General features: G+C 31.1%; 1 protein-coding gene across 1 annotated transcript in view; it reads left to right on the top strand.

Moving 5' to 3' along the window:
• LOC127723140 (structural maintenance of chromosomes flexible hinge domain-containing protein 1-like) overlaps positions 1-12871 on the top strand; it is a 121136-nt gene that overhangs the window by 70548 nt on the left and 37717 nt on the right. Inside the window, exons 28-35 of the mRNA XM_052229641.1 lie at positions 1413-1688; positions 2671-2751; positions 3889-4044; positions 4704-4829; positions 8042-8121; positions 9403-9560; positions 10766-10890; positions 12722-12777. Of these exons, the coding sequence (XP_052085601.1) occupies positions 1413-1688; positions 2671-2751; positions 3889-4044; positions 4704-4829; positions 8042-8121; positions 9403-9560; positions 10766-10890; positions 12722-12777 (1058 nt within the window). The remainder of the gene's footprint in view (positions 1-1412; positions 1689-2670; positions 2752-3888; positions 4045-4703; positions 4830-8041; positions 8122-9402; positions 9561-10765; positions 10891-12721; positions 12778-12871) is intronic.

The following is a 12871-nucleotide window of genomic DNA, read 5'->3' as shown; positions in this document are numbered from 1 at the left end:
CAGTATGCTCTCAAATGCAATTAAAGGTATGCTGATTTTTTCACCACAAGACAGGATAAGGTACAGTTTTGACATGAAATAACTGCCACTTTATTTGAACTTAAGACAAAGTAGCCATTAATGCTTGAAATTGCAGAATTTAACATAGAAAGCAATGGGGCTATGAATTAGTGGTTTATACCTTAAGGAGTTATTGCCCTTTAAAATCAATTTTTCACAATTTGTTCATTTAGTTTGCTTACTTTGAAAAATCTTCTCCTTTGAAACTGCTGAATCAATTTCAGCCAAGCTTGAGCTGAATGAGTTTCAGAGTATCTAGTATAAATTTTGTATTTTATTTTCTTGTACGTCAAAAAACATAGCCACTATGGCTAAAATGAAACAAAGGGGTAAAATGCATTTCTTTGATTTTGAAGAAAATATGACAGATACAAAGAACATTTCAATGGAAGTTTTACGCCATTCATTAATATATATTGAAAAGCAAAAATAATCATTGATGAAAGATTTAAGCAAAAAATTACAGGTGAGCGATTCAGGCTCTTGAGAGCCTCTTGTTCCATATTTTATGGATAAATAGACCTAGTTTTTTTACAGTTTACAAGTAGATATAAGATACAGTCTGGGCTTAAAGTTTGTTACACTTCAGTTACTTTCTCAAACTTTCATAGAATTTTATGAAACTTTGACAGAAGCTTTTTATAATTAAGAGATAATTTTTGAAGCAAATTTTGAAATTATTTTTTATTCTGTATTTAACTGTAAGATGGATCTGGTTTTTTGCAGTCACTATTTACAGACAGTCTGGAATGAAACGTTTTTGACATAATACATTTTTAAACCTTCATGGTTTGTTATGAAATTTGGACAAAAGCTAATGTCTAAGATCAAGAAATAGCATCTAAAAAAATTTATATTTTTTAAAATTCTTTAAAATTGCTGATAAATCTATGACAGTAGCAGTTGCAGGCGAGACACAGAGTTCTATATTACTGATAAATCTAATCGCTTTTTACAATCGACATTGCACTTTTACACTGACAGTAGCAATTGCAGGCGAGACACAGGGTTCTATATTACTGATAAATCTAATCACTTTTTACAGTCAACATTGCACTTTTACACTGACAGTAGCAATTGCAGGCGAGACACAGGGTTCTATATTACTGATAAATCTAATCACTTTTTACAGTCGACATTGCACTTTTACACTGACAGTAGCAATTGCAGGTGAGACACAGGGTTCTATATTACTGATAAATCTAATCACTTTTTACAGTCGACATTGCACTTTTACACTGACAGTAGCAATTTCAGACGAGACATAGAGTTCCACAGAACTCTTGACAAATTTATGTCCAAATTGTGGGCGTGAGACATATTCAGTGATCCTACAATCATCTATTCTCTAGGTAAACTGGACCCCAAAGACCCCTAAGGAGAAAGTGATACAAGGTCTACTACCAGATATAAGGGTTCCGGCCATCACATCAGATGTCAAATATTGTCAGATATCCATACAGGATGGGTCAGGTGTGGACTTCAACTTCATCGTTAGTGGCAAACCTGCTGAACCAAACCAAATCAAATGTAAATGTGAGGGATTCAATGTGGTCAAGATTGGTGAAGTATTGGCATCAGAGATACATGTCAAGGTCAAGGACAGATTCGGGAATGAAATATCAGATGTGAGATTTACTTTGTTTATTAGATTAAGCATTAGGAATTAATAATGTTTAAATTTAGACAAATTTAGATTTATGTATATGTTACTGTGGATTTATTATTATTTGAATACCAATTTTCATGAACTTCCAGGGATTAAGTAAACCACAAATTTAAATTTTCAATGAGGTATACATTTTCTATAGGCTTGTATGCAGACTTTGGCAAATCCTCGAAAACAAATATTCATGAAAATACAATTTTTCATCCATCCACAAAAATTGGTATCCATGAATATAAATGAATTAACAGTAGAAATGATTCAGTTTTCAGAACAAAAAATAATCCAAACTGTAAGAAGTTATCAGTACCAAATTTCCTTAAAGACAAAAATATTTAGATATAACAAAAAATGACCACTGACTTTGGACATACATGTAAGAATAACCATGTGGTCTGGTTAAATTAGTACATATCCCTTCACCTAGGATGATGTACAGGAAAAATAATCATATACTTTAAATTAAAAAAAAATTGCATGCATTTATTATGCTGATTAATTAGTAGGATTTAAGGAAATGAGGCATACAATTGATGACATCATATTTAAAATGTGAGATTTATTTTTGTGAAAACCTATCCGATCGCATTTTTGGCAATAATAAAAACATCTCAAAACTTTTAAACTTTAATACAATATCAATAAAGCAATGCTTTGGTTATTGTTTTTTGTTTAAATTATGACAGGAAGGTTTCATTGATGAGTCAAAGAATTGATACAATACAGCAAGATAGAGACGACCCATAGCCTGAACTGTGATTGTGTTCTCTTTGCAAACATTCTCCAATCAATGTCTTTAGGAAATTTAATCAATCATACCATATTTTAACAGTTTTTGTCCTAAAGTTAAAATAGTGATTTAAAAATCAATATAGTGGGCTTTGCTGACTTAAACAGGCCGTACTCATTGATATTTAATGATATAAGTTGTTCTTTTTTTATAGTTGCCAAAGAATACAACGAGTGAATTTATTGTGACTGGTGAAGGACTTAACACTAATATCATTAAAGTTACACAGTCAAAGGTTTGTTCAATTAGAAATGAAATATTACCCTTAATGAATGTAGTGCAAGACTGGGTAATGAGCTCAAGTGGTCAAATACTGGAGGGTTGAAGACTGAATTTATTTTCCAATCTCAAATAATTTTTGTCTCATGTATGCAGGTATTCATTCATCCTTGATTTTTCAAATTTTGGGGTTAAGCTTTACTGGTGAAGGTAAGGCAAAAAAAAGCAGACACAAGAAATTTATATAAAGTGTTGTTTGTCTGAGTTGGTAATAACAGCAAATCTACATGTAACACAAGGCGTTAAGATATTTCTATTTTCTGATGAGTCTTGTTTGAGTTAGGGAAAAAACATGTTTTGATTTTTTCAATCCTGGATTATTCTTGACTAAGGAAGGGACAAATTGGAAGCCCTACCAGATCTCGTATATTTTTTCTACTTTTTATCTCTTGACAATTTTGTTTCAAATTTTTTCTCAGGTTCTCATGATCTATGAATCTCAGATTCCTGAAATTTGGTATCAATCTTTATGATATTCACTGCTTGGTGTATTTTCATATCCATCACTGATCAACTTCCTGTTGACCAAATTCTTATAGCAGGGAATCATTAGTGAATGTTCCTAATTTTTGAGTACCAAAATTTTTTATCAAACTCTTAAAAGCAAGAGCTATCTTTTCATTTTGAATATTTTTTACCTGCATTTTCAAGTTTCCATTTGTACTTTTAGTGACATTTTCCATGCATGGAGGAAGAGCTCAGTGTGAAAGAAACTATTATATGAGACCAGAAGTGACATTTACTTCACCGGAAGTAGCTAATTATCTCCCTTATTTCACTCAGAAGTATATAGAAACCACTTATTTATCGCATCAGTATGAAGAAACTGATGATAAGATGCCAATTTTAACTTTGAGTAAACATGAACTAGCTTCTTTTCAATAAATTTTAAAATTGCTGTGGAAAGACCTTCAATTGTTCTCTGAACAATTGGTTTTTAATTATCATTAATTCTTGACCACTCACAAGAATGCAAATATTACTAATACGATTGTAAACATTTTATGAAGGAAAATCATTTCTGAAATTGTAAATGCAACCTGTCACATTTTTCACATTAATATTTTAATTTAAAGTATTTTATATTATGCAGGGAACATTTGTGATAAGAGGTATACAGTTTGAAGGTGTTACAGTGGGTGTAAAGGATGTGAAAGTCCAGTGGAGAGAGCACAGAGATTTTGTCAAGATAGATGTGGCAGCAGGACCCCCAGCAAAGCTTATAGCACCTGGTTGGGACCTAAATCAGGTATATTTTGTATACACAGATTGTAACAACCCAACAACTCAATAATAAAAATGACAAGTTTTATTCCTCAGTAGCTATAAATATAAAGGAGTCTGCAATATATTGGTATGTGGTCTGACACATGACTTTTGACCTTGACATTTCTAGTGTTTATTCTAAATTTTTGTATAAGTGTGTAACTGTACACGATAGGTTGAAAATATTTTAATTTTGAATCAATTAAATATATAAAATCATCTGAAATGAGTTTGAAAAAAAAGGGGTGATTTTTGTAATGATATCATTGTGTTCAATACATGTGGGACCTGCACAAGAGTACTGGACACTTGTGTTTGTAATTTTGAGGACAATTTGTCAGTGAGTCATATGAACAAATATCCAATCATCCCATATCACATAAGATGAACGAAAATTGACACAATGATACTATTATCTCCCCTTGATCCTTTTTACACTTGAATAAATAAACTCATCATAGATACCAAGATTTAAATTTTGTACAAATGACGCGCGTTTCGTCTTAGAATAGACTCATCAGTGACGCTAGAATCAAAAAAGTTAAATAGGCATATTTTAACCATTATTGAGACTGATAAAAAGAAAACTAGTGGACATTTACTTTTTATAACATTCCATGTTCTTATATACTTTTGTTTTAGCCTGTTACAGTACTCAATGATAACAAATTACCCAGAGCCTTGATGGTACAAGTTTGTGATATCAACGGAAATCATTGTAGAATTCCAGATATAAGGATTCAGATAGCTAAAGATCCAAAGATTAAGGTATGTACGTAACAACAACTAATTTCACAAATTATTCTTACAATAAAAAATGCTTGTAAGTCCTGATCATTTCAGTATAACTTACAATCAATTTTAATCGTAAGATTTTTTTGGGAAAAGGTCCACAGGTCTTTTTGAAAAAAGTAAAATAACAAAAATAGCGAACTCCAAGGAAAATTCAAAACGGAAAGTCCCTTATCAAATGGCAAAATCAAAAGCTCAAACACATCTAAAGAATGGAAAACAACTGTCATATTCCTGACTTGGTACAGGCATTTCCTTACGTAGAAAATGGTGGACTAAACATGGTTTTATAGCTAGCTAAACCTCTCACTTGTATGACAGTTGCATAAAATTCCATAATATTGACAACAATGTTTGAACAAGTTAAGTTTTATAGGATTAAAATACATCCATGTATTGTTTGGTCAAGGGAACTTATTTACATTTATGACAATTCTCATTTCCTGACTGTAAAATTATCCAATGTATGTATTGAATGTGACATATTTGTATGCTTCACCTATGATAATAGGGGTCATTACATTTTGCAGTTTGTATGTTCATCTGTCCTGTTCAAGTTAAAGTTTTGGTTTAAGTTAGTTAACTATGAATTGAATATAAGTTGAAACACAGAACACATGTTCATTATGAGGTGAACTTTTAAAAATGAATGCAAATTAGGGATCATAGATTTATTCTTATGAGCAAGCTCCGAGCATGCTAGGAGGATGCTCGGAGCTTTTTAAGTAGGCTCTTCTCAGCAGTTAATGTGACAATAATTGTCATGATCCATTAAGATGTCAATCAAATCTACACCACTTATATGATAAGGAAAGTAAAGCATTATAGAGGAAGCTCCATAAACACCTGTGTAAACATCTGGTCTATTCAAATACATTTTGCATGGAATTTTACAAAACTATAAAATAGATTTGAAATTCTTCAACAATGCTTGGAAAGAAATCTCAAGTCTCCACAAAAAGTAAAAGTCATTTAAATATTTTCTTATTATATTTAATATTTAATAATCATTCCTTTTTTTATAATAAAAAAATTCTCAAATTTTATAATTAGATGATATGATTTAAAGATAGTTTATATAAAAAATATCAAGACACAAACAACAGTCAGGTGGCGATACTAAACAAGTTATTTTTTTTAGTCACTTTTATAAGTATTTTTTGTTTTTAAAAATTATTTAATAACTCAATAGTTATTTTAAATGTCAAATAAAGCATGGACTAAATGTAGTTTTTAAGAATTTTTATATCATTTTATTAAATAAAATTAAGTATTTATCCAATTTAAGATGAGTATAGAGAGGTTACTTTAAAAAATAATGACAAAAATATTACTTTAATAAATTATTTTATACAACTTTAAAAAACTTAGTACTTACAATTATTTAAGGAATATATGTAATTGCTTTTGATTAAGATTCAAATTATAAATAACTTCAAGTCTTAATTAAAGGTTCTATATCTAGTTATAACTGTCTATCTCTAAGATTTTAAGGGGAAATGATATTTTAATAGCCCCAAGAGGCCAATCTTTGACCAAGAAGTGTGGCATCAGAAAAGCAATTAGTGCTTGTTGAGGATTTAAATAGTTTTACCAGTATATTTCATGAGGAAAATAACCAGATGTCTGTGAAAATTTGTTAAAGCTAGAAAAACCTGTATGAATGGACACCTATAAAAATAATATTAACAGAAGTTACTTATTCATGATATAGAAGTAATATTTGAAACAGCCTCATTTTCAACATAACTTGTATAGGTAATTTTGAAAATTACTTGTTTAAGTAATGCCCCTAACTAAACAATGGTAATATGTTTTTTTTAAATAGCAAACTAAGTTCTTTTATAGAAAATTATGGCTACTCTAAGAAAAGTTGTAATTCATTAGTGGATGCCTGGTTTGAGGGGGTAACACCACCATTGTTTTCCCTCTAGTACGTCTCTCTTTACTTGGCATTTTTTATTTTAATTGTGCAGATTTAGCTTTGTTTTAAATAAAGAAATACTTGGCATGAGTAAAATTATATTCCCCCTATAAGTCTTTGTTTAATTGTCATGATTGTTATATTTCAAAAAAAGTATGCAGAATTTATTTATGTTTTAAATAAAGAAATACTTGACATGAATAAATGTCCTGTACTACAGTGAAAATACAGCATAACTTTTCATTGCATATAAGAATGTAAACACCACCAGAAGTTAACCAATCAAATTATCTCCCCCTTTTTTCCCTGTAGAATATAGGATATTTTTATTGCTTTGAAACACCCAAGAAACATGTTTACGACTCAAAAAAACTTTTCTGCAATGAAATGGAGGGTTAATTTCAAACAACTGTCAAATTAAATGGAATATAAAAAAAGATCAACCCTTTTTAGCATGAAACTGAATGTACTATGTTTTGGTAGTATGGTTATAAATCAATAACCATAGTTTGTGTCTTTGATGACTTTTATATTTCATTTTATATAGTATAAATTTAAAATATATTTATATTCCAAATATAAAATTTGAGTGTTTTTTTGTATCATGTGTATTGAAAAAGAATGAAGATTATTAAGAAAATGTTTTAAAATCGTTTTCTTTCTGTGAAGACTTGATACCAAGCATTGTACAGTAATATTGAAGAATTTCTCATCTATTTTATAGTTTTGTAAAATTAATGCAAGATTTGTTTGAATAGACCAGATGTTTACACAGGTGTTAATGGAGCTTCCTCTATAATGCTCTACTTTCCTTAATATAAAAGTGCTATAGATTTGATTGACATCTTAATGGATCTTGATAATTATTGTCACATACACTGCTGAGAAGAGCCTACTTAAAAAGCTCCGAGCATCCTCCGAGCATGCTCGGAGCTTCCTCGTAAGAATAAATCTATGATCCCTTAGCGCTTTGACCAAAATTATGCGGGTTTTTTTTGTGATTGCTGAATAGTCTGAATAGTATATCTACAGTGTTCACTAGCCTGTCAACACTGAGGTTTTAAGTTTGAATCCTGCTTCGGTAAGGTGTGTTTGAATGGGATCTTAATTGACTGGGGTTGCCAGTTTTCTATCTAAAGGTCTTGGTTCTTTCAAGGTACTCCTGCCTCTTACATTAATAAAAACTGGTCGTAATGATATAACCGTGTGCTGATTTTGGTGTTAAACTCAAAACAATCAATCGATGATTTCATCTATTTTACAGCTGATGCCAGCACCATCAATGATGAAGACAAACCCAGAAGGATCAGTCAACTTTGGTATATTATTTGTCTCAGGATCAAGGTAAATAATAATTCAGGGATCTTTGTACTTTGGAATATTATTTGTATCAGGATCAAGGTAAATAATATTTCAGGGGTCTTTGTACTTTGGTATATTATTTGTCTCAGGATCAAGGTAAATAATAATTCAGGGATCTTTGTACTTTGGTATATTATTTGTCTCAGGATCAAGGTAAATAATATTTCAGGGGTCTTTGTACTTTGGTATATTATTTGTCTCAGGATCAAGGTAAATAATAATTCAGGGATCTTTGTACTTTGGTATATTATTTGTCTCAGGATCAAGGTAAATAATATTTCATGGGTCTTTGTACTTTGGTATACTATTTGTATCAGGATCAAGGTAAATTGATACTTCAGGGGTCTTTGTACTTTGGTATATTATTTGTATCAGGATCAAGGTAAATAATACTTCAGGGGTCTTTGTACTTTGATATATTATTTGTGTCAGGATCAAGGTAAATAATACTTCAGGGGTCTTTGTACTTTGGTATATTATTTGTGTCAGGATCAAGGTAAATAATACTTCAGGGGTCTTTGTACTTTGGTATATTATTTGTATCAGGATCAAGTTAAATAATACTTTAGGGGTCTTTGTACTTTGGTATATTATTTGTATCAGGATCAAGTTAAATAATACTTTAGGGGTCTTTGTTATAATGATTGTTGTAAAGCAATGTAATATTTTCCACGGAATGTAACGGAAAATTATCGTGCAATATTATATGACATGCCAATTGCAAACAGTGACACAAATGAAAGCTATGAACATCAATCCACCATTACTTCAATCCACCATTAGAAAGTTTTATATTTCAAGGGGACGTATGATTTAACCTAAAGCTCTGAACGTCAATCTACCATTAGAAAGTTTTATATTTCAGGGGGACGTATGAGATAGAACCTAAAGCTATGAACATCAATCCACCATTAGAAAGTTTTATATTTCAGGGGGACGTATGAGATAGAACCTAAAGCTATGAACATCAATCCACCATTAGAAAGTTTTATATTTCAAGGGGACGTATGATTTAACCTAAAGCTCTGAACGTCAATCTACCATTAGAAAGTTTTATATTTCAGGGGGACGTATGAGATAGAACCTAAAGCTATGAACATCAATCCACCATTAGAAAGTTTTATATTTCAGGGGGACGTATGAGATAGAACCTAAAGCTATGAACATCAATCCACCATTAGAAAGTTTTATATTTCAGGGGGAAGTTCGAGTTAACCTAAAGTTATGAACATCAATCCACCATTAGAAAGTTTTATATTTCAGGGGGACGTATGAGATAGAACCTAAAGCTATGAACGTCAATCCACCATTAGAAAGTTTTAAGATTACAATAGAGATACAGCCTGATGCCACAAAACCTGTTGAGATGAAGGTGAACTCTGGAAACAAGTTTGTGTTTAATGTTGGAGATAAATTACCTGGTAAATGCCACTTGATGATTTTAGATTATAAGTAGCTTTTCCACTTAATCGACTTTAGATCATTACAAACACTGAGGTTGTGAGTTTTAACTCCACAAGTGGCAGGTGTGTTCCACTCCAGTTTTAATTGACTAGGAGTAGATAGAAATAAGAAGATGTAGTTTGAGTGCCAATGAGACAACTCTCCATCCAAGTCACAATGTATAAAAAGTAAACAATTATAGGTCAAAGTACGGCCTTCAACACGAAGCATTGGCTCACACCGAACAACAAGGTATAAAGGGCCCCAAAATGACTAGTGTAAAATAATTAATAGGAGTGTCTGTTTTCTTGCTAAAGGTGGTTGTTTTCTGCAGGCACTCCACCTTCCTCCACCAATAACAACTGGCCGCCATGATATAGCCAAGAGTGTTGAAAGTGGCTTATAACACCAACAATTGATCAATCAATCAGTATTAGAATAGTGTATTAATCTGATATGTTCAGTATTTGGATTTACCTAGGAAAGCAAGAGTTAAACAAGTGAATGTACTTTTCAAATTTTGTTGGCACTTGTGCGATGCGACAAGTGATTGAAAGTTAATTCAAACTCTGTATTTCCTAAACGATACCCTCATACTGCTTGTTTCACAAGTATATCTATCTCTGTTCAATCATTTTATAAATAGAACTGATTATTACTGTGAATTCAGAAATTTTTGCTAACACCAACAATTGATCAATCAATCAGTATTAGAATAGTGTATTAATCTGATATGTTCAGTATTTGGATTTACCTAGGAAAGCAAGAGTTAAACAAGTGGATGTACTTTTCAAATTTTGTTGGCACTTGTGCGATGCGACAAGTGATTGAAAGTTAATTCAAACTCTGTATTTCCTAAACGATACCCTCATACTGCTTGTTTCACAAGTATATCTATCTCTGTTCAATCATTTTATAAATAGAACTGATTATTACTGTGAATTCAGAAATTTTTGCATGCATTATTGTAATTGTTGAACAATGGACAAAATTGCCAGATTAATTATTGCAATTTCAGGAATTGTTGTATACAAATAATACTATAGAAATTTAAAATGCAATTTTTAATTTTTGCAAAACATATCTGGTTGCAATTTTTGCACTGATAAAAAGATCACAATCATTTCTTTATTTCTAGAATGTGATTTACAATATAATATACAGTTATTTTATTGTTTTGTAGATATTTCTGTTGGTATTATGGCTGAAGATGGAAACAAAATGTCAAATGCTAAACACTCCAGTTTGTCTATGAAGTTATGGAAGTTAGACAACAGATCAAAGAGTAATAACACACCAGCATCTAGGGTAAGAGATAGATTCATTAACACACCAGCATCTAGTGTAAAGAATAGCTTCATGCAAGAACACTAAACTTCATATGTAAAATGTTTTTTTTCATCTAACCTTTATCTACTCATGCCTATCTGAATTTTGTTTTTGGTAGACATCAGATTCAAGGGAATATCGGTTGGAAGTTTCAAGTTTTAACGTAAAATCAAAATTATGATTTGTCATAAATCCTCCAGTTCTTACATTTTAAATATGCAAATTAAGATAGCTTTAATATCTGGCTTTGCAGTCATAAAAATTTCTAGTACAATTATCGATCTCAGACTCAAAAATCAATCAATCATAATACTGAATTTGGTATTTCTAGCAGAAATTTTGTACCTAGAGAACTGAGTAAAGTTTTATGACTGAAATATTAGTTTTGGTTTCAGAAGTATGATATTTTTTTCTTATCAGAATCACCAATTTAATAAAAGTTAAAAGACTATTATGAAATCTTTTTCCACTATGAAACACCGGTTACATTTGAAACTGCATTAGCAGTACCTGAATTGTGCCCCTGTTAGAAATTTAAACTTCTGTTCAGTAACTTTGTATGCATCAACCTACTTCTTTTTCTACATTGATCCTTTGCTTCCTTCCTTTATTATGCCATCTTGTTTAAGGCTCAATTTATTGGACCCAGAAATCAGTTCAGTTAAGGACATCCTTATAAATGCATGAATAAATGACTGCCTTGTGTCAGGCACATATATCTTTTGTACCGTAAAACTCAGGTTAAGGTAGCACAATACAAAGATTTTATACCTCCAACTCCCCAGTTTTAAAATGCTGTAACTTTCTTTATAATGTTTGAAATTTTATAAAAGTGGTATTTATGGATAGCTAACAGATTACTCTTTCAAATTAATGCAATGTTAGTATTATACAACAATTATGTAATTAATTATAATTTTAACTGAGTCTACAAAATTTTACAAGAAATTTCCACTTTCAATTGACATTAGCTTCTTCATGGATACCCCGAGAGGGTTGATTTTATAATATGTTGTTCCTAGAGCCATTATCTACAAAAGGGTGTCTCAGATTTTGGATAGAATGTATAGATCAAATTTTACACCTAATCAAATAATCTCTACTTTTATGTGGTAAGGATATTTACCCTTATTACAGATTTATGAGAGAATGGAATAAGATAGCGATAATTTGAGACGCCCTTTTGTAGCTCCTGCTGTGTTGATAAAGATAACGTTAAAATTTCTTGTGTGGTTATAGAGATGTCAGAGCTAAATTCATTCAAGTGAACTGACCAAGATTTTGCCATTAATTGCATAATAATTGATTACATAATTATTGCATAACAAAAATATTGCATTCATTTAAAAGATTAATCTTTTATCTATCTATGTATACCTCTTTTATTAATTTGTATGCAGTCATAAGAAGGTAACATCATTTTAAAGGTTGGAGATTGGAAGTAAAAAAATCTTTTTATTGTGCTACCTTAACCAAACTTGTTATGCAGTTGTTTCATGTCCTGGGGTGTGTCATATACCAAAGTCAGATAACACTGACTTTGACTGATCTTTGTTGACCTCTATGATAGTAAAACCTTATCCAATTAGTGTTTGGCCCATATCTTTTGTACAATAAAACTTATGATAACCCAACTAGATGTACAGTTGCATCATGGGCTTGGGTTGTGTCATATACCAAAGTCAGATCACACTGACCACCACTTTGCCTTTGACCCCTTTGATAGTAAAACCTTGTCCAACTTGTTTCCCGTTATGTGGACAGCTCTAGTTTTTTTTAAACACTGATTTCAGTACATTATAAATTTCAGGCCACATCGTACAGTCCAGAAGTGGTTAAAAATAGTCCAGGGGAATTTGTATTCAGGTAAGTGTGCGGGTAAGGATTGTTGTTAATAAAAAAGGGTTTAGGATTAATAATACCAATTACAGAGTGGTCAAATTTCAATGGATTTTAAATG

This window comes from Mytilus californianus, unplaced genomic scaffold (genome assembly GCF_021869535.1).
Source record: "Mytilus californianus isolate M0D057914Y unplaced genomic scaffold, xbMytCali1.0.p SCAF_13, whole genome shotgun sequence".
Classification (NCBI taxonomy): domain Eukaryota; kingdom Metazoa; phylum Mollusca; class Bivalvia; order Mytilida; family Mytilidae; genus Mytilus; species Mytilus californianus.
Note: the sequence above shows the minus strand (reverse complement) of the source record. Positions and strands in the feature narration are given on the sequence as shown.